The 19218-nt window shown below is 47.7% G+C and overlaps 1 protein-coding gene across 4 annotated transcripts in view; it reads right to left on the reverse strand.

Moving 5' to 3' along the window:
• Btd (biotinidase) overlaps window positions 1-19218 on the reverse strand; it is a 35036-nt gene that overhangs the window by 2842 nt on the left and 12976 nt on the right. The window contains exons 1-3 of one of the 4 annotated variants that reach the window (XM_087906224.1): window positions 13148-13309; window positions 6784-6929; window positions 3847-4102 (exon numbers count right to left, since the gene is read on the reverse strand). The exons of 1 other annotated variant lie outside the window; for it this stretch is intronic. In XM_087906224.1, coding sequence (XP_087762350.1) covers window positions 3847-4098 — 252 coding nt within the window. In that variant the 5' untranslated portion in view covers window positions 4099-4102; window positions 6784-6929; window positions 13148-13309. Of the gene's footprint in view, window positions 1-3846; window positions 4103-6783; window positions 6930-13147; window positions 13310-19218 lie in introns of those variants that run through there. 2 more of the 4 variants (XM_048421289.3, XM_048421288.3) reach the window with 2 other exon arrangements.

Raw genomic sequence — 19218 nt, forward strand, 5'->3', positions numbered from 1 at the left:
TGGGGGCCATGGATGAGCAGCAAGTGTGCTGGATACAAAGCAGCTCCCGCCAGGGACTTAAGGGTCCCTTTAGAGGCTCTTGCTGCTCTGTAGGCCTCTCCCCACACTGTGGCAGCTACAGCAACTTAGGGAGAGAGAAACAGGGCAGCCCTCAGCCCTCTTCTCACCTCATTCTCCCGGGGGCTCTCCAGTTCTGTGGATTAAAATGTCAAGCCAAGAATGTTGGCCCAGTGCAGAGAGTGGAGGCGTCAGGTAGTGATGGCATGCCATATACAATAGCAGGCGCGCCAGCATTTAGTTCCTCAGGGAACTGCAATTTTATTTAGGTTTGTTTACCCACTTCTGGTTATAAAAGCTCCAAATTTTAACCATATAAAAATCTGCAAGACCAAAAGCCTTAAATAAATCAGTGCATATCTCTAACACAAAGATGCTTGTTGCCATTCTGCTGGTCCTTTTCCCTGTGTATCTGGGTACTGACGGGATGGTACATTGTGTACCATTTGTCTCTCTCATAGAGAATAAGGAGAAATGCCAGCTGTAATGGCCACCTCATACATAAGATGCCACCATTTCTCCTCCATTGATCATCGGAATCCAACCTCTGCCATAAAACCAAAGCTGCGGCCGCTATCTGTGTGTGGTGCTCACTACCCTAACTGAGAGGCGTTCAGGTCTTTAGCTGACTTCCACTTAGAATAAAATGAATTTCACATGTGAAACCGCTGGGTTAAAGAGCAGAAGTTTTACATTCCTTTTTTTTTTTTTTTTCGTTTTTCAAGACAGGGTTTCTTTGTGTAGCCCTGGCTATCCTCAAACTCACTCTGTAGGCCAGGCTAGCTTCAAACTCACAGAGATCGTCCTGCCTCTGCTTTCCAGTGCACCACCATTGCCCAGCAAGTTTTACATTCTTAATCCACATCGACAAACTGGTGAGGCTCCCCATAGCACAGAGTGGCCATTACTTTCCCCTTGCACAGTGAGCCTTGATGGCGCACACAAACTGATCACAAACTCAGGATGAAGATGGCCTGCCTTTCCAGATTCACAGGCTTGCTACAGAGTTAGGCGATTTGATTATGTACAGAATATGCCACTGTTGGCTTTTGTTAATTAAAAGATTACCCCAAGAGGAACTTGAACTTCCCACAGAGCAGGAAACCCTGACTGCTCTTAGGACTGGAGAGGAGGGAGGGGTGGGAGTAGGGGGGGAGGAGGAGAGGGAGTGGGGAGAATGGGAGGGTAGGGGGAGGAGGGGAGGAAGTGGAAATTTTTATAAACAAATAAATTAATTAATAAAAAAAAGATTACCCCAAGGAGGCAGAGGTTGGAGACTCCTGAGCTCATGGCCAGCCTAGCTAACAGTTGAGCCCGGTTCATCAATATCAAAATGGAACAAGTCCTCACACTGAAAACTGCACCTGTGTCTTGTGGAACATTAGACAGTTGCTTATTTTAGCTAGCAACAAATTCTCCCCGTCACTGCTGGGTCACTGGCAACATTCCCCTTTTCAAATTCCTACCATGATCAAATGAGTTAAATAAAAACTGTTCATTACGTATTTGCATGACTCTCTTCTTGGGCGGGGGGAGTCTGAGCAGGGTTTCTCTGTGTAGCCTTGGCTGTCCTGGAACTCACTCTGTAGACCAGGCTGGCCTCGAACTCACAGAGATCTGCCTGCCTCTGCCTCTGCCGGGATTAAAGGCATGCGCCACCACCACTTGGCTATGAGTCACTCTTTTAACGTTTTGAAAATTATACTTGGAGAGAGGTTTCCCTTTATTCAGAAAAAAACCAAAACAACAAAACAAAAACACTTCAAAAATGTCTTATGGAGCCTACCATTTCAGTTTCGTCTACACATTGACTACACTGCTTCGGCTGGGTCCTGACAGGCCTAATGAGGTCAAGAACTCCTGAGGAATGACAGTCACCAACCCTTGGGACTGCACAGTCTAATCTTTAAAGAGGACTTGTTGTCCCTCTATGCCAGGGGTCCTGTGGGGAACTCTTGTCTTCAGTGAATCTGATGTAAGACGTGGATGCCACAAACGCAGCATAGGAGCTAAGGCGCTGGACAACACAAAGCAGCCCTGTGAGCCCCTGGCACGACTCACACAACCATATATGGGAGTTCCAAGCTGGAGATTCGGTAGTCACCATGGACAGATGGAGAAGCCAGGTGAGCCTGCAGGTGCTGAGGAGGCACCGTGCCATTCAATGCCTCCACCACAGGGCCTGCCCTTGTGTAGGTTAGTGCTGGTAGGAGGCCTGAAAGTACAGCTGGGATTTATTTTACACTGACTTCAGCAGAGACATAAAAGGGATAAGTATCAAATGCATGAACGCTATGTAGATGTCAGTAAAGATCCCTAAATAGCCCAACAGGCTGGAGCAGGGAACAGCTCCGATGGGAAGGCCTGCTCAGGTTGTCAACTGACTGCCCGAGTGCAGGGGGGCAGCACACAGCCTCGTGTGTAAAGGAACAGGAGGTCCTAAGTGCCTTGGAAACACACTGTGATGTGACTGCCAGGAGTCTACTGGGGACATCACCTGGAGCAAGAAGGCAGGGAGAAGCCTGCTGCCCACTCTGTCACACAACAGTGGATTTGTGCCCACAGTTCTAAGCAGAAGTCTGAAGAGGACTGGAAGCTCAGTCCTGGGGGACTGGGGCAGGTGTGCAGAAGATGGAACTCAGCGGCTTTTCAAGGTCAGACTGTGGTCAAAACCTTCCCAGAAGTAGCACAGTGGAACACATGGACCTGGGAAGTAGTGCGTTCTGAGCTACCGAGGGTGGCCAAGAAGCCAGGTGCCAGGTGGGGACAAGAGAGGAGTGCCATCCACGAGGAACGCTGAACCATATACGCTAACTAGCCCAGGATTTTAAGATGCACCAAGAAGTGGTAGCTATGTCCTTTCGGGTCATGAGGTGGCATGGGGGTGATGGGGTCTGTTGGCATGGCCAGGTCCACACGGGCAGCAAAGATGGGGCTTGGGCTCACTGTCATTCAGCACAGCAGGCTTTCCTCAAGAACTGGGCTTGGTGGCCCCACCAACAGGGAAGAAGCTCAGATTCTCTTGGTTCCAGACTTCCCCACCCCACAGCTTCTTCTGAGAGCAGCACTTCCTTCCCTGTCCCAGGGGAGCCTATCCTCCACCCCCACCCTTCCTGGCTGGCAGAAGAGGAAAGACAGCCAAGCAGGAAGTCGTTACAAGGGTGTGGGCCTGGGGTCCTATTCTGTCTGGACTAAGGGCTCCCCATCTGCACGAAGTGCACCACAGACAGTGGGCAGACAGCCAGCAGCAGTTCCGTGGGCACTTACAAGTTCCTGTAAGCTTTGAACGCCTTTCTGAGCATGGAGTTCACTGTGTTCAATAGTTCAAGTGTTTTTTTTGTTGTTGTTGTTGTTTGTTTCTGAATATCATTAATCCCCCAGGGATGTGCTGTGCACATTCCCACAGCCCAAACTGCACCCATTCTGGAACAGTCGGCTAGAGCGCCAGCCCCAACTCCAGCTCTTGTTTACATTTCACCGTCAAATCCCAGGCAAAGCCACAGGAAGACCTAGGCAGGGCTTCTTCAGCTTGGGGGAAATATTCCCTGGAGATGACCTTGCTTAGCTTGCTGGTTCTGACTCTGGAGGTCAGAAGTGGGGCCCGATTTAATAAGCTGCCATGTGCGGTTGGTTGGGCCACTGACTAACTTCTGAGTAACAAGATGCCAGTCAGCTGACCCATCAACTCAGATCAGAAAGCTGACGCATTTCTCAGGGGGACCTTGAGAGGCTGCGGTTTCTCCTTGCTCAGAGCAGCTGGCTCTGCTAAGGACCAAAAAGGGCTCTTGCCTTCTGGGCTGCAGCCATCACTTGCTGTTCATAGATGTCGAGGTTCTGCTTCATGAGCTCCAGGGCCTGTTGGCGGCTGGTGAGCTCCAGAGGGTTTGGGCTCAGGAACGACCGGTGCTCATACACTGCAGCAATGTAGTGCTTGGCCTGGCGGTTCTCCGGGGAGCCTGAGCCGAGGCCCAGGGCAAGCACACAACAGCCGAGGAGGAAGAGGGCAGTCGTGGTTCTGGCTCCAGACATAATGCAGACCATAAATCTGGAACGAACCGGCAAGGGGAGAAGAACTGAATAAGGAGGGCTGCCAAGGACTGAACTTTCGCAGATGTGATTTATTAATCCTGGCAATTACACTCGCCCGCAGCGATGCTGCGGCTCAAAGAGTTTGTTTCATGTCCCCAATAAAAGCCGTGTTTTTCTCTCCAAACACGTAGAGCTGCATTTCAAATGGCTCGCTGTGTTAATAGACTGGTTTCAGAACATTTGCAAAACAGACTCGGTGTTTGCCTCTGTTTCCTTACACAGCATGCAGGACGCCTGCAATGCGCCGCTGCCTTGCGAGCCAGGCGCCTACACTGCGCGCTGCAGGAGCTGTGAGGAATTTTTGACACAATTTCTGTGATATATTTGACGCTCTGTCGGTGCCTTCTGACTCAGTGCTACAAGTCAGCCCTCTAGGACAGCTGTAATGGTCGTGAGGCCCCTGAACGCTGAGCAGCTTCCTAGCTGACATTCTTCAGTCTATTTGGGGGCCATCAGTAGTCCTAGCATTTGCTGTATCACCCGCAGGGCAGCCATACACAAGTTTCCCAGTCAGAGCCCTGCAAGGCTTTCCGCTCGAACCTGGGTGAGTCTTGCCAGCCACTGCTTTTTACACCTTTGTCCATGCCACTCCAAGTCACTCGCTAAAACATGTATCTATTTGGGGCAGCAGTGACGCAAGCCGATAATCCTAGCACGTGGGAGGCAGAGGCAAGCCTGGTCTACAAGAGCTAGTTCCGGGATAGGCTCAAAAAAAAAGGGGGGGGGGATAAAATTCCTTCTTACAGTGATAACATGGAATTTTTCCAGAAAATAAATTGGACTTTTGTTGTGAGTAGACGCTACTTACCAAAGACACAGTGAATGACACTTCTGTATTCTCCCTTGTCCTGTCCCTGACATAGAAATGGTTACTCTCCATAACTGCATGTGTTACTACTGTTTTTCAGTGACTGGCCCAATTGTGCCTTGAAAAAACACCCTGGTTTCCTAGCTAAGCTCCTCCCCTGGAGGTGTACCACAGGCAAGCGACTGCCCTATGAAGACAGACAGGGGCTGACAACTGCCCAAGAAGAATTCTGGTTCAAAGCCAACGTAACAATGACAACAAGGAATCCCACTGCTGTTCTTTAAAATGGCATCCCATCCCAAAAAAAATGACATCCAAGTCTCAACTCAGGATGCTTATGTTTATATCCCAAACAAACTGCCTGGGCTGCTATTAGTTTTTTTTATTATTATTATTTGGCTAAAAGTTCCAGAAACAAGCCATATTTATTACAGCCACAGACTAGACATAGGGATCCTCATTCAGAACCCTTCAACATCCAACTCTCCTCGGGGAGATGCCTTCTTCCCACCCCCACCCCCATCCCATCTGAAACTGCCATTTGTTCCACCAGGGAATAAATGGACCATACAAAGCCCAGGGTTTGCTGCCACTCATCTGGACACTGTAAGCAATGTTGTATGGCAAGAACAAGGGCCTTTGAGTGAGCAGTCACGAGTTTTGGAGTGGACACAAAGGAGTAATTGATAAGCTTTCTTACTGGAACTTTGTCTCCAAAGACACCAAGGAATAATTTTACATGCTTCAAAAAAAAAATCTACTTTGCATTCCACTTTGAAAGGATGATAAGCGGGCAGCCTGGGCGAGGTCACAGTAACAGTGACAATACTTTTAAAGTCCAAGTTGATGGCCCCTTGACAAGGTGTGGAAACAGGCTGAGGTCGAAAGACACACAAGGAAGGCCTTGCTGGTGGCAAGTCAGGAACTCCCAGGCTAGGAAGGGCCTTGACAGTTTCTGTGTAACAGATGTGAGCACACAGGGAAGGAATGGAACTCACAAATGGTTGCCTAGGGCTCTACCACTGAGCCTTACCCAGGCCCTGAGATACAGATATCTAACTCTAATCCAGAACATCTAACTGCAATCCAAGGAAATAACAAGGAAACTGGAGGGCCAGCAAAATACCACATTCCTTTCTATTTCCAGAAAATGAAATTTGTATTCTTTGTAGAAGGAGCACAGTAGGAAAGTTCCAAATTGCAACTGTGTGTGTGTGTGTGTGTGTGTGTGTGTGTGTGTGTACAAAGGTAGATCGATAATTAGAGGCTGTGCACAGTTAACCAGGTATTCACGCTTCAAAGACTCAGGCTTAATGAGTTAGGAGAGAATGACTAATTACGATAAAAATAGCTGCAAGAGTTTGCCCTTCCCCAATGGCAGCGAAGCAGGAGACATTCTCACCAGTGCTGTGAAGCTGGCTTTCTCTCTGCACTTGGCATCACACAGTCTCAGGAAAAACATAACGAGGCTGAGCAAGGACGCCGAAGGGCTCAGCAGCAGCAGAAGGGGTGCTCAGTTTTAAAGTGACAGAGTCGGGGACTAGGGAGGTAGCTCAGCTGTCAGAGCGCTCATCTGACATGCACAAAGCCTTGGCTTTGATCCTAGCACTGCACAAACCAGCCATTGTGGAGTGTATCCCTGGAATCCCAACACCCAAAAGGTAGATGCAGAAGAATCATTAGTGCAAGGTCCTGGAACAGGGGAGATGGCTTGGTGAGTAAAGTGGCTCTAAATTCAGACCCCAGCATCCACATAAAAGCTGGCATGAGGGCACACCTGTAACCCCAGCACTGTGAGGGACGGACATAGGTTGATCGTGGAGACTCACCAATCAGTCAGGCTAGCCACTGAACCCCGGATCAATGAGAAGCTCTGTCTCAAATAAGAAAAAAATAGTAGAGAATGCTAGAGGAAGTCTGCTGATGCTGGCCTCTACCATGGGCACATGGGCACACACATCACATATACCACACACTGCAAAACAAAAAGAAAGTCAAGGTCATCCTTACCTTGAAACAGAGTTCAAGGGCAGCTTGTGTTAAGGAGGGAGCAGAGAGGGAGGAAGGGATGTTCTAGAGTGGCCAGCACTTCTAGATATATGTAGATGAGGCAGTTGCTAGGTGCTGACTCATGACCAAATGTACAATACTGGGATACAGGGCTTCCTGGAACAGGGGCTCTGGAACCAAGGAGTTCTCGGAAACCCAACCAGTGACCCATCTTTGGAGATGGCCAGGACCTTAACCAAACAACAGCCAGAAGTAAGTATCTGGCCCAACATGGTGGTAACACAGTCCTTTTACTGCAGGACACAGGGAACTGAACTGTGGCAGGGCCTCGACCAATATACAGCTGTAGAGACAATGTGCCTGCCCTCTGTGACAGGGTCTGGTCTCTGAGGTACCCTACTTCTAAGAAGATACTTCAGACACCCACATATTAGCCAACTGAGCCAGGCCCAGGCACATGTCTGGAATGCATCAGTAAGCAAACAGGGCCTCTTGGAGCTCATCACTGGATGCACAGGAGGCTGGACTTAAAGACATCAGTTTCTATATGTCAGATAACAATATGTGCAAAGGAGACACAGACAGTGAGAGTGCACAGTTCGTGACAGTGTGGACAGGAAGGTCATCGGGGTGGTGATTCTAAGCCAAGCTCTGACCTGAGGCAGCCGTGAGAAGGCACACTGGACCTGGAGGAGGGTGCAAGGTAGCAGCATGCCCTCCAAGAGATGGCAGATGAGCTGCATGGCTGGAGTACAGGAAGCAGGTGGGAAGGGGTGGCCAGTGGATGCAGGTGGGAAGGGGTGGCCAGTGAATGCAGGTGGGAAGGGGTGGCCAGAGGATGCAGGTGGGAAGGGGTGGCCAGTGGATGCAGGTGGGAAGGGGTGGCCAGTGAATGCAGGTGGGAAAGGGTGGCCAGTGGATGCAGGTGGGAAGGGGTGGCCAGAGGATGCAGGTGGGAAGGGGTGGCCAGTGGATGCAGGTGGGAAGGGGTGGCCAGTGGATGCAGGTGGGAAGGGGTGGCCAGAGGATGCAGGTGGGAAGGGGTGGCCAGTGGATGCAGGTGGGAAGGGGTGGCCAGAGGATGCAGGTGGGAAGGGGTGGCCAGTGGATGCAGGTGGGAAGCGGTGGTCAGTGGAATGAGAGGAAGAGCAGTGTCTGTTCCCTGGACTGAAGACCTCTGTACACATCACTTGTCCCCCTCCCACATCTCATTAGAGGTGTTATGTTGTGGGAACTCCTTCAGCCAATAGGCTTTTAGATACCAGCCCATTTGGGCGTGGTCTGAGACACTATAAGTATGGATGAAAAGTGTGCATGTTCCTTTCTTTGCTGGATACGGTTCCCAGCTTCCAGCACCGACAGAAGACTGTGGATCTCTACCCTTACTGTCAGTTTTAACCCCCAATAAAATAAACCTTTGTTATACTCCTTTCTGGGCTCTTGTGGACCTCTCTAACAGGCCTACAGTCTTAAACAGAATTATGGCCTGGTGATTGTTTTCATTTGGAAATTTAGCACATATAAAGATGTCATTGTGTGTCAAGTTGACAAGGGGTGAACATACTATGACTAATCTTGGTTGTCAACTTGACTACATCTGGAATCAACTAAAACCTAAGCTACTAGACACTTTATCAAGTTTTTTTTTTTCTTTCTTTTTAAAAATTATTTGAAGCAGGAAGATCTATCTATGTCTGGGCCTCACCTTCTGGTAGCAGGTCACATAAATGAATACACAGGAGGAAACTTTGCCTTTTGCCTGCCTACCTCAGTCTACCTGACCAATTCATCCATACTGTGGCTGCTGGTGATAAATCAGATTTCTTCAGGATTCCACTGTAGACTGAACACCAGCAGTTCCCCACGAATCTGCCCGGACCCCAGCTTCACAGTCTAAACAGTGAACTGATTTTGGCCTTTCTGTCCTGAGGGAGCCATTGCTGGGCTACCTGGGTGATAGCCTGCAACCCAATTGAAAAGGTCAACTGTAAATACACACAGTGGCAACGCAACCGGTGATGTGCAAAGTCATGGCTGAACCCACAAGAGCAATAAGGAAAGTGCCAAGTCCTCTGAGGTGTGACTTTAAAGATGAGGCGGAAATGGCTTGGTACTGTGCCTTGGACAGGGACCAAGTTCTGTTTCACTCACTAAACAGCTTAAACTAAAAGAGAAATCCAGAGATCATGACATGTTAGCCTAAATGCAGTCTTTCTTTCTCTGAGATGAGGTTCAGTTGAGTAAAAACCTCCTGAACTGAAGCTCTGGCTCTGCAGCCCAGCACCTGGCCAGTTTGTGCAAGGCCCTAGGTCCTGGCCCACGGTGGCAGGCATCCTCCTGCACTGCCAAAGGATTTCTGTAAGGAGGTGGTTGTTGTTTGCTCTTTACATTGGAATTTAAATCTTGGGGTCTTGGTGTGTGCCATCCAATGTGGGAAAGCCTAGCGCTCTGATTTTACAGGTGTGACTGCCACCTGGTGGTCCACCTGAGAATCACTACCACCCGTGGGTATTTGACAGGCAGTAGCAGATGGGTTCTGTTTCCCTCCTCCCCTCACCTACTTCATAATGAAAAAAGAAAACTTAATATATCTGATTTTTTTTTATTTGGCCTTCCTAAACCAGGCGTCATAAGTGTCACCTTTATTTCTCAGGAGTTTTTCCCATACAGCTAATGGGATCTGGGTAGATTTCAAAGTGTTTTCATGATCACCAAGGGATAGTGTTTTGAAACTATAATCCCAACTTTTCAGGAGACGGAGGCAAGAGGATTACTTAGTTCAAGACCAGTCTGGGTAATACAGTGAGAGTTTGTCTTAAAATAGATGATTCAAAGTGCGCCTCAATAGGCATCAAGAGGGAATTGTGGAAATTTCTCCCCCATTTTCCTGTTGAATTAATTAAAATTTAAGTCATAAGAACCACCTTTAAAAGACTCAAAGGGGGCAACACAACTGGCCTGGAGTCACCTGTCAACCTTGCCAGGGATGACAATCTCAGAAGACAGCATGAAGGCTGCCTTTTTCTATTAAATGTATGGTGGGCACCTAATCTCACGTGAATGAAGGTCACAATGTCTAGACATGTGGCAGACGGAACCGGACGTCTGTTCCAGTCAGTCCTGTCACCATGTGCTCTTATAATGCCAGTCCTCTGGAAGAGCTGAAGACAGGCAGGCCCTAGGTGAGAGGGCCAAAGACTGCTCCTGCGCCTCACATCAAAATGATAATCCTTCACAGGGCAGTCTGTAAGAAACGCAACAAGTGATGGTAGGAAGTGGGAGAGAGGGAGAGGAGAGAGAGAGAGAGAGAGAGAGAGAGAGAGAGGAGAGAGCGCGGGGGGGGGGGGGGAGTAAGCGCGTGAGAGAGCGAGGGAATAAGAGTGAGCGCGAGAGAGAGCGTGCACAAAGGCCAAAGCTAAGAGTCCTACAGGTAGCAAGTGAAGGTGCCTTCCCCCGCGGAGAGCTGAGGGGCACAAATTGGCAAAGGTAACTATGTCCAGCGAGAGAGGAACAGAAAAACTCATGGATCTTGATGTCATCAGTTCCTAGATCAGGAAGAGGAAGAGCATGTGACAGACCGTATGGGACTAAGAGAGGCCAGTGGTGTTCAGACAGAGGGCAGGACATGATAAAAATGACAGCTCCCTGTTCGGGCCTGTTTGCCCACTCAGCACATTTTCTCAGCAACAGCAGTGCAGAGTCCACACTGCTCAGGAGTGACTCAGGAGTCCGCTCAGGAGTGACTCACTGAGCGGCACCCAGCATTTCTGCCTGGTCTGATTTGGTTAAATCAGGCATTATGTGATTAATGACGTCTATTTCTATAGCAAAGATCCCAGCTCAGTCTCAGCTGCGTCCTGATCCTGACACAAGGCCAACTGTCCTATGCTTTCCAGTCTCTTAACTGGACAGGCCCGTGGCCTGTTTTCTCAAATCCCGCAGCTTTACCAAGTTTGAGGGGCCAAGTCCTCCAGACCTGGGGCATGCCAAGGGTGCTGCGGCTGTGGCCGGGAAGGGAGGGTTCAGCCCCTTCCATGAACATTGTAGGTTCTACACTTCTTAGCATTTACTGCAAAGCTGAGGTAGACATTCCAGTTCCTTGGCTGGAGAGAGGTGGCCCTTTACCTCAAAAGGGACGAAAGCCACACATGTCAAAGTTCACACAGTCTTTTAATGCCTCAATCAAAACATGGAGGAAAGGTAGAATAAATACACCTGGGGCGGCTAAACAACGATGTGGAAATAAGTTCAAATATCTTATGACACAGAAACAACTACCGGACAGCAGATATTTGGGACAGCTGTCTAAGAGACGGAGCAGTTAAAACGGTCAAAGAACAGACTGACAGAATCTACACACAACATTTGAACATCAGGAGGCCCATCAGGCAGACAGGCGAACCACAGGCATGGGAAAAGCCTCCGAACTTCCCTAGAAAACCAATTCAAACTGGTACCTTCCCAAACTTTGAGTTTAGAAAAAAATTAAGGCAAGCAAGTAAAGTGATAACAGCAATCTCTAACTGGCCCAAACAGATCTGAAAACTGGTGTTCGGAGTGAGTCACAGTTTGCTTCACGGGCTTTATCTCAGGGAGTCATTCAAACGGAGGAGGTGAGTGACAGCGTAACATGGAAGTAAATGAAAAGGGCATTCAGGCTTCAGTCTGCAGGGGCCTAAAGACCAGTTCTGAGCCTTGTAATAAAATAAGGCGAGAAAACGAAGCTTTCACTCCTTCACCTGTAAGTTGAAAACAAAGCATCTGATGTGGAGTGCTCACTGTTCCATTCCCTGACGTGGCTGATCCTGGAGGTCCGGTCTAACAGGAAAGCGATGAGCAGTAGGAAGAAAATCGCGGAAATCAATGCACATCAGCGACACAGAACATTAGGCAGAAGGTTAAAACATAATTAAGAAGAACCTTGATAATGAAATACGCCTAATATGTCCTTTAATCGGAAACTGTCCATAGCAACAGCGCCAGCGCCAGCACCAGCTGCTGGGTAAAGTATGTACGCGTGCCAGCAAAGGCGGCAGGCGGCCAGGGAGTGGGAGCACACACGTTATCTCGTGGAGACTCACCTTGTTCTGGGGTTCTGCTTTGTTTTGAGACAGGGTCTCCTACCTAGATGGGGCTGGCCTTGAACTTGCAGTGATCCTCCTGCCTCTGCCTCCTGTACTGGAATTGCTTAAAATGTTTTCTTTGCTGGGCAGTGGTGGTGCACACTTTTGATCTCAGCATTGGGGGAGACAGAGGCAGGTGGATCACCGTGGTTTTGAGGCCAGCCTGGTCTACATAGACAGACCCTATCTTTTTTGTTGTTGTTGTTACGTTTTCTTTAATGTTACACTGTTTTTCTAATAAATGACAACTATTAAAAACAATAGCAAGGGGCTGGAGAGATAGTTCAGAGGTTAAAGGACTTGACTGCTCTTCCAGAGGTCCTGAGTTCAATTCATTGTGGCTTACAATGATCTATAATGAGATCTGGTGCCCTTTTCTGGCATGCATGGAAGCATGGAGACTGTGTACATAATAAATAAATAAATAGATAGCAGAGAGTTCAAGTTTCTAGTTTGGCCCACAGGAAGCATAGATACGGAGACTTTATCCTCCTAACAAACTGGGGATCAGGAGCTTTCGTCAGATATGGCAGGGAACTGAGGCCCTGGAGCAGACCACACTGTACATTAGCATACGCACAAATACAGAGAACCTCACTTGGAGGACAGAGGCCTAGGAGCAATCAGAAAGCTCCTTGGCCCCCAGAACCTGGAAGCCTAACTGGTAATTGAAAATTGCAAAAGGCTCAGCATGGGTGAGGCTGAGATGGACAGGCCCAGGGACCAGTCTGAGCGTGCCTCTAAGAAGGCTAGATTTTCACAATGAAGATTAGAGAAAAGCCCTCGTCCCACTTCTGGGAGGGTCAGGGGAAGTCACAAGAGTTTCTGTTCTTCCGAAGGCCCACCCTGTTAAGAAACTGAATTATCAAAGCTTAACCTTGGGAGAGTTTCTCTGAACTAACAGACCTGGAGAAAGAGAACCGCTAACTCTAGCCCTCTCCTGCTGCCACGTGGGAGGGAAATCTCCCCATTAGCTCCTTCTGTCCTTTCCCCCCTACCTTGTGGGAGAGCCCTGAGTCCAAAGTCAAAGGTACAAGGGTACAGACAGTCCAAGACATACCTGTAAACTCCTCTCTTGGTACTGTGACAGCAGGACAGTGCAGAGGTTCCTCCATCTTATATTACTGCTGCGGCCATTTTAGATTGGACTGGAATTTGATCTCTTTGTTGGTAAGCTCTGTGGAAAATTACTCAACTCTGTTCTAGGAACCCAAGGTCAAGATGCCCCAGCTAATTTAGGTAAGCTTCTGTTAAATTGCCTGCTTAGGGAAACCTCCAGCTGCCGCTGACCGCTTATCTTATCGTCAGTTACACTTCTCTCAGGCACAAAACCACCCACTGCAACTGCCAAGACAGAGACATCAGGATGTGGTTTTAGCCTCTAAAAATCCCTTACTCTAATCACTGGGCACTCACTTGGGTCCTGAATCCCTGAGTATAGTTCCAGCCAGCTGGAATGACGTTCACCTGGTGAGTGGTCTTCTCTGGTGGGCTCTCCACACCACCACCTCATTACTAAATGCCTGGTTACTGCAGCTGCTTGCTTTACCAGAGCATGATGTCATTCTCTCAACAACAACAAATTTTTCTTTAAAGATTTATTTATTTATTTACTTATTTATTATGCATACAGTGTTCTGCCTGCATATATGCCTGCCTGCCAGAAGAGGGCACCAGATCTCATTCTAAATGGTCGTGAGCCACGATGTGGTTGCTGGGAATTGAACTCAGGACCACTGTGCTCTTAACTTCTGAATCATCTCTCCAACCTTCTCAACAAAAATTTGCAAGGATACTAAAACGTCAAAACCAAAGTTTGAAAAGACAGTACGCACGTATCAGAATAACACTTATAATAACTATGACAACTATGCTAAGGGCTCAGTTGTGGCAAAAAAAAAAAAAAAAAAAAAATGACATGGTGGAAGAACAGATGGGTTCTTCCAGGTAAGCAAAAGAGGAAATTTTAAGAAGGTATAAAAAAGGTGCTGAAATAAAAAACAAAAAAAAAAAAAACAAAAAAACAAAAAAAAACACTAACAGAAACAAAGAATCCCTTAGTTGTCCCTTAGTAGAATAGACATGGCTGAGAGGCTGAGAAGACAATCTCTTTACCTTAATCTGGCAATAGAAGCTCCAAATAAAAGGACTCAGGAAGCCAGGAAAGGGAGGTCTGTCTGGGGCAAGCACCACAATACAGCAAAACTGTCTTTCAAATGAATGAACGACAACCACTAAAAACTTCAAAAAGAAAGCAGGGACACACACACTATGGGACGATTACAAGTCTGTGAACACGCGAATAGGAAACCTGCCCAAGGAGAAGAAGGAGGAGTGCAGGATTCAAGGCTATGGCTGTAAATTCCTAGATGACTACCAGACACCGAAGCCACAGGTCAGCGCAGCTTGGCACACACAGCAGGTGCTTCCAGGCTAAGCCAAAGGTTAGCATTTCCTCTGCAGGTCAGAAGGGCCAAGGTAAGTACATTCTAGGGCAGAACTACATGCCAAGGGGGGGGGGTGGGGTGGGAAGGAGAACACTGGCAATCAAGAAGGAACCGAGGGAATCTCGCAAGGATGGAGAAACACAAAGCTGCTGCAGTGAAAAGCAGCGAGCCTCAGCTCCAGCCCTGGCACCCCAGGGAGGAAGGCGCACAAGGCAAGCCTGGCAGCCCTGGTGTCCCAGATGGCAATCCTAGTCACAGAATTCCTCTCTTCCCCAGCCTTAAATCTAGGGTAAGCATTTGCCTGGTACGACAGGCCAGCACTGGAGAAGTCCCTGGCAGTGTTTCTCAGAGACTCAGAACACTGGAGCGAGGTACCAGGTTGAGGGGTTCCAGTGCTGGGAACAGCCATAGCGTGGGGCCTGGAGGCGTCCACTGCAGAGTCTGGGTGGGAAATGGCAATGGGGCCCAGTCAGGATGCAATGGTCTGAAGGAGAAATGCACCCCCGTGGTTCAAGTAAACTTGGATCTCTGCTGGTGTTGCTGGTGGAGGTGGTGCGGCCTTGAAGAAACTGTCGCTGAAGGGTGGAGCTTTGAGAGCATCTCGGCTTTGCCTTTGTGGTTGAAGACAGATTCTCTCAGCTTCCTGCTCCAGATGCCTGCTCCATGTGTCTCCGCTAGTATGCACTATAGCTCTTTAGAGCTGCAGGCCAAAATCACCTCTTCTATATTTGTATCACAGGCACAGAAAAGTAACTACTGCGTAGCTGGAAAAGGAGGGTTGAATGTCTAACAGCTGACAGCCCATGCAGTGGTCAGTGGCCCTGCCTTCTGGTGACAAGTGAGCCCTGTCCTGTATGAATCAGCAGAGACTGCAGGCCCGATCTCGATCTCATGGCTGGGAAACTGCTTGGCGTAAGGAGCTCCTCATTCACAGTTATGTGGGCCTGGAGCCAGGCGAGCTCAGCTCTGAGCCCAGGTCTGCAGGACTGCTGGATTTCGATAGCCTCCTCCTTCCTGTAGGGTGAAGGACTATCTATAACCACTGTGTCTGTGTCCAAAAGAGGGTCTGCAAATACGATGGGCAGAGCAAATCCTAATATAAACTACGAGCTTTGTCGGATGATGATGGGCCAATGCATGTTTATCACCTGTATCAAATGTACCACCCTCTGCCTCTGGTCCAGGATGCTGATAATGATGCAGGCTGCATAAGAATCAGGACAATGGGTACAGGGTAACTGTAATTTCTGTTCGATTTTACTATGAACCTAAAGATTTTCTTAAAAATAAAGTCTTTTAAATAAAAAATAAGTTATAAACCAGAATGGTAAGGTAGGATTGGAACATTTCCCAAGCCTGGTATCTAAGACGTATAGTTTTTAATTGTCAGAGACAGTCTAAGAAAAAAAAAATCTTAGGGTTGTGGTGAGATCTGTGCATCTAGCGAAGAAGACTTGAAGAATTATTCCCTCACTGAAGACGGAGGGCTGGAGAGATGGCTCAGCAGTTAAGAGCACTGGCAGGTCTTCCAGAGGTCCTGAGTTCAATTCCCAGCACCCACATGGTGGCTCACAGCCATACATAATGTATTCTGATGCCCTCTTCTGGCATGCAGGTGTACATGCAGATAAAACACCATGTACATAAAAGAAATAAATCTTAAAAAAAGAAAACAGATGGAAAAAACCACACACACCTGCCTGCCTGGAAAAGTAACTGCTGGACCTGGAACCGTGTATCTCATCTTCTGCTCTGTTCTAAGTAGGAAAATAAAAAAACCACCACTATCTCCAGAGAAGGGATGAGTATCCCCCCAGTATGATCCCTGAGAATCCATTTCTGACCCCAAGGATCCTTCAAGTAAAAAGAGACAATGAGGGAGGAGCAGGACCAGAATGCCCTGGTAATTGCTTTCCTGAAGACCACAGAGGGGGACACTGGGAACCAACAGGCCAGTGCTGTTACCTGTGAGAAGCAGAGAGAACTTGTTTGGCTACATGTCCCCTAAAGACAGCTCAACCCTGGGATGCTGAACATACGGAAACAAAGGCAGCTAATAAGACAGACAGCTTAGTCAGCTTGCCTACAACCCCTTTACCTGGAGTGAGCAGAGTGCCTAGGAAGTACCGTGGAGGGATAAGTGCTAATGGTCTCCATTATCACTGGACTCTCCCACGTCTGGGTATTGTCTTTGGTCTCTTGGCAGCTTGCCCATCTGCCTTAGCAAAGTTAGGCTGTGGACACCACACTCTACAGAAGTGATAACCAAAGCTTTTGTTTACAGTGAGTTGGGAATGCAAATTCTGACAACCCACGCAACAAGATAAAAGTATTGAAGTACAAAATTCTGAAGATGTTCACATTCCTGAGACGTCTGGAAATGTCAGTCCACGCCCCCTCTATAGGAACTCTTGCCCCAGACTACACAGGACATTCCAATTAGAGTCAACAAAATGTTCAACATTACAAAACACACAAAGAAATTATTATTCAAGGGAGTCAAAAGAACACAGCAAAATGAGACCCCCAGCAAAGTCAGATGATTGGAACCCAAGTGAAAAATGCCAAAGGCATTGATGATGACTGAAACTGCCCAGTGGGCCCTTAAGCAGATCAAAGAGTGACGGATTATTAAATAGAGTCAGATGAAGAGGTCTGTAAGAGATGAGAATTAGAGCTGGCAAGAAACAATGCTTAAGACATAGCATGAAGGGCTGGAGAGATGCTCAGTGGTTAAGAGCACTTGCTGCTTTTAAATAGGACCTGGGTTTGGTACCCAGCACTCACATGGCTGCTAACAACCATCTGTAATTCCAGTTACAGAGGGTCTGATGCCCCCTTCTCAGCTCCTTGGGCACTGCACGCATGGGGTGCACGGACAAATATTTAGGCAAACACCTAGATACATAAGGTTCAAATTAAAAAAAATCTTTAGATTAAAAAAATATATAGCACAAAAATGGCAGAAACAAAGAGTAGGGTAGAGACAGGAAAACCACATATGATATCCCACAATATTCCTATGAAGTAATTACAGGAAAGCCTCATTTCCGATAATGAAACGCAGAAATAATAAATTCAGGATAAAAGAGAACCCTATAGTAAGACACAGTCTTATGAAATCGTAGGTCTCAGAAGCGTTTAAGAAGGGAATGCAGAAGCAAATGTGGGAAAGCATGACCTTTAAAGATACAGTTATTTGGGATCATCCTGATGTCTCAGTGGAGAAAGCTGTGGCGGCCTGAGTTCACACTACAGATCCCAAATAAAGGTGGAAGAGAACCAACCACCTGGCATGCGCTCCACCACCCACACCATAATTTTAATTTGAAAAAGCTGGTACAGTCAGTGATTTTTTTTTATGGTGAGCTGAACAATAGTAGACTTTTCAATATCAGAAAAATAAATCTCTTCAAAGCGCAGAGGGAAGGCAATTATCAACACACAGCCTTGTCTACCCCATATAAACTCCACAAATAAACCCAAACTACGCTGCAAAGATTCATTCGTTCTGAACCGAGTAAACAAAAAGCCAAAGATATTTTGAAAACTACTATAAGAAAAGAAATTGAAGATTACTCACCAGAAAATTGCCACAAGCAGTAAAAATTGTTACTAAACACTCTGTTATGAATGAAAACAAAGCAACAATTGCTTATTATGTATTTAAAAACCAGCACAAAATAGACAAGAGAAGAAAGCATTTAAAAGAAGAGGAGGAAGGAGGGAAGGAAGACGGAGAGGAAGAGGACAAAATGAAATGAAAAAGAGGCAGGGAAGAAAATACGGCCAGAGCAACAGCCCTGTGGATAAAGTGGCTGTGTGCAAGCGTGAGGGCCCGAGTTTGAATCCCAGCGCCACGTAAGAGGCAAGGATGTCCATGTGCGTCCTCTGGAGAACAGTCCGATTCCAGGGCCATCCTGTCCAGTCAGTCCAGCTGAATATGCAAGTTCCGGGTTCAGTGAGAGATTCTCGACAGCAATTGAGGAAGACACCTCATATTCCTAATGTCTACCTCTGGCCTCTACATGTGCCCTCAACAGCCTGTGCTCCGACCCCCTCTCCCCCAACACACACACACAGTTATGGCAAACATGGAAACAGTCAAAGGAACCTGACGATGGTGTAAATGAAGAAAACAAAGGGAGTCGAGAGAAAATGACCAGTAAGGATGACAGCTGGATGAGCTCTAATGACGGGGCAATTGGAGGAAACAAAATAACTTGTGTGGTGGGCACAGCTTCAGCAACTTCACTGTATAACCCAGTCATTCCTTCTGTGTGGGCAGCTCCGGAGTCACTGAACCACAGATGCTAGGCTAAAGGACAGCCTCTAGGGCAAGAAGGCAACAGCAGGCAGTGAAGTACCCTGTCGGAATACAGTACAGGCCAATACAGCACACACATACAGTTCTGTTATTTCGCTCTGAAAAAAAAAAAAAAAAACAAAACAAAAACAAAGGGCAAAGGGCAAGACACAGAATCAGTCCCACTCCTGGCACCCGGATCTGAGTCAACTATACTAGGTGTTTACACCGTTATGGAAGAGGCAAGCCCGGTTCCCACCTGCCACACAGAGATATAAACCTGGAGGTCTTCATTAGCCATTAAGTCTTCGACTCCAAAATAGTATCTGGAAATAGCTGTGAGGTTCTGTTACCTTCACCACCTCCCAAAGTCTCTTC

The sequence above is a fragment of the Myodes glareolus genome, chromosome 5, assembly GCF_982192425.1.
Source record: "Myodes glareolus chromosome 5, mMyoGla1.1, whole genome shotgun sequence".
Taxonomy (NCBI): Eukaryota; Metazoa; Chordata; class Mammalia; order Rodentia; family Cricetidae; genus Myodes; species Myodes glareolus.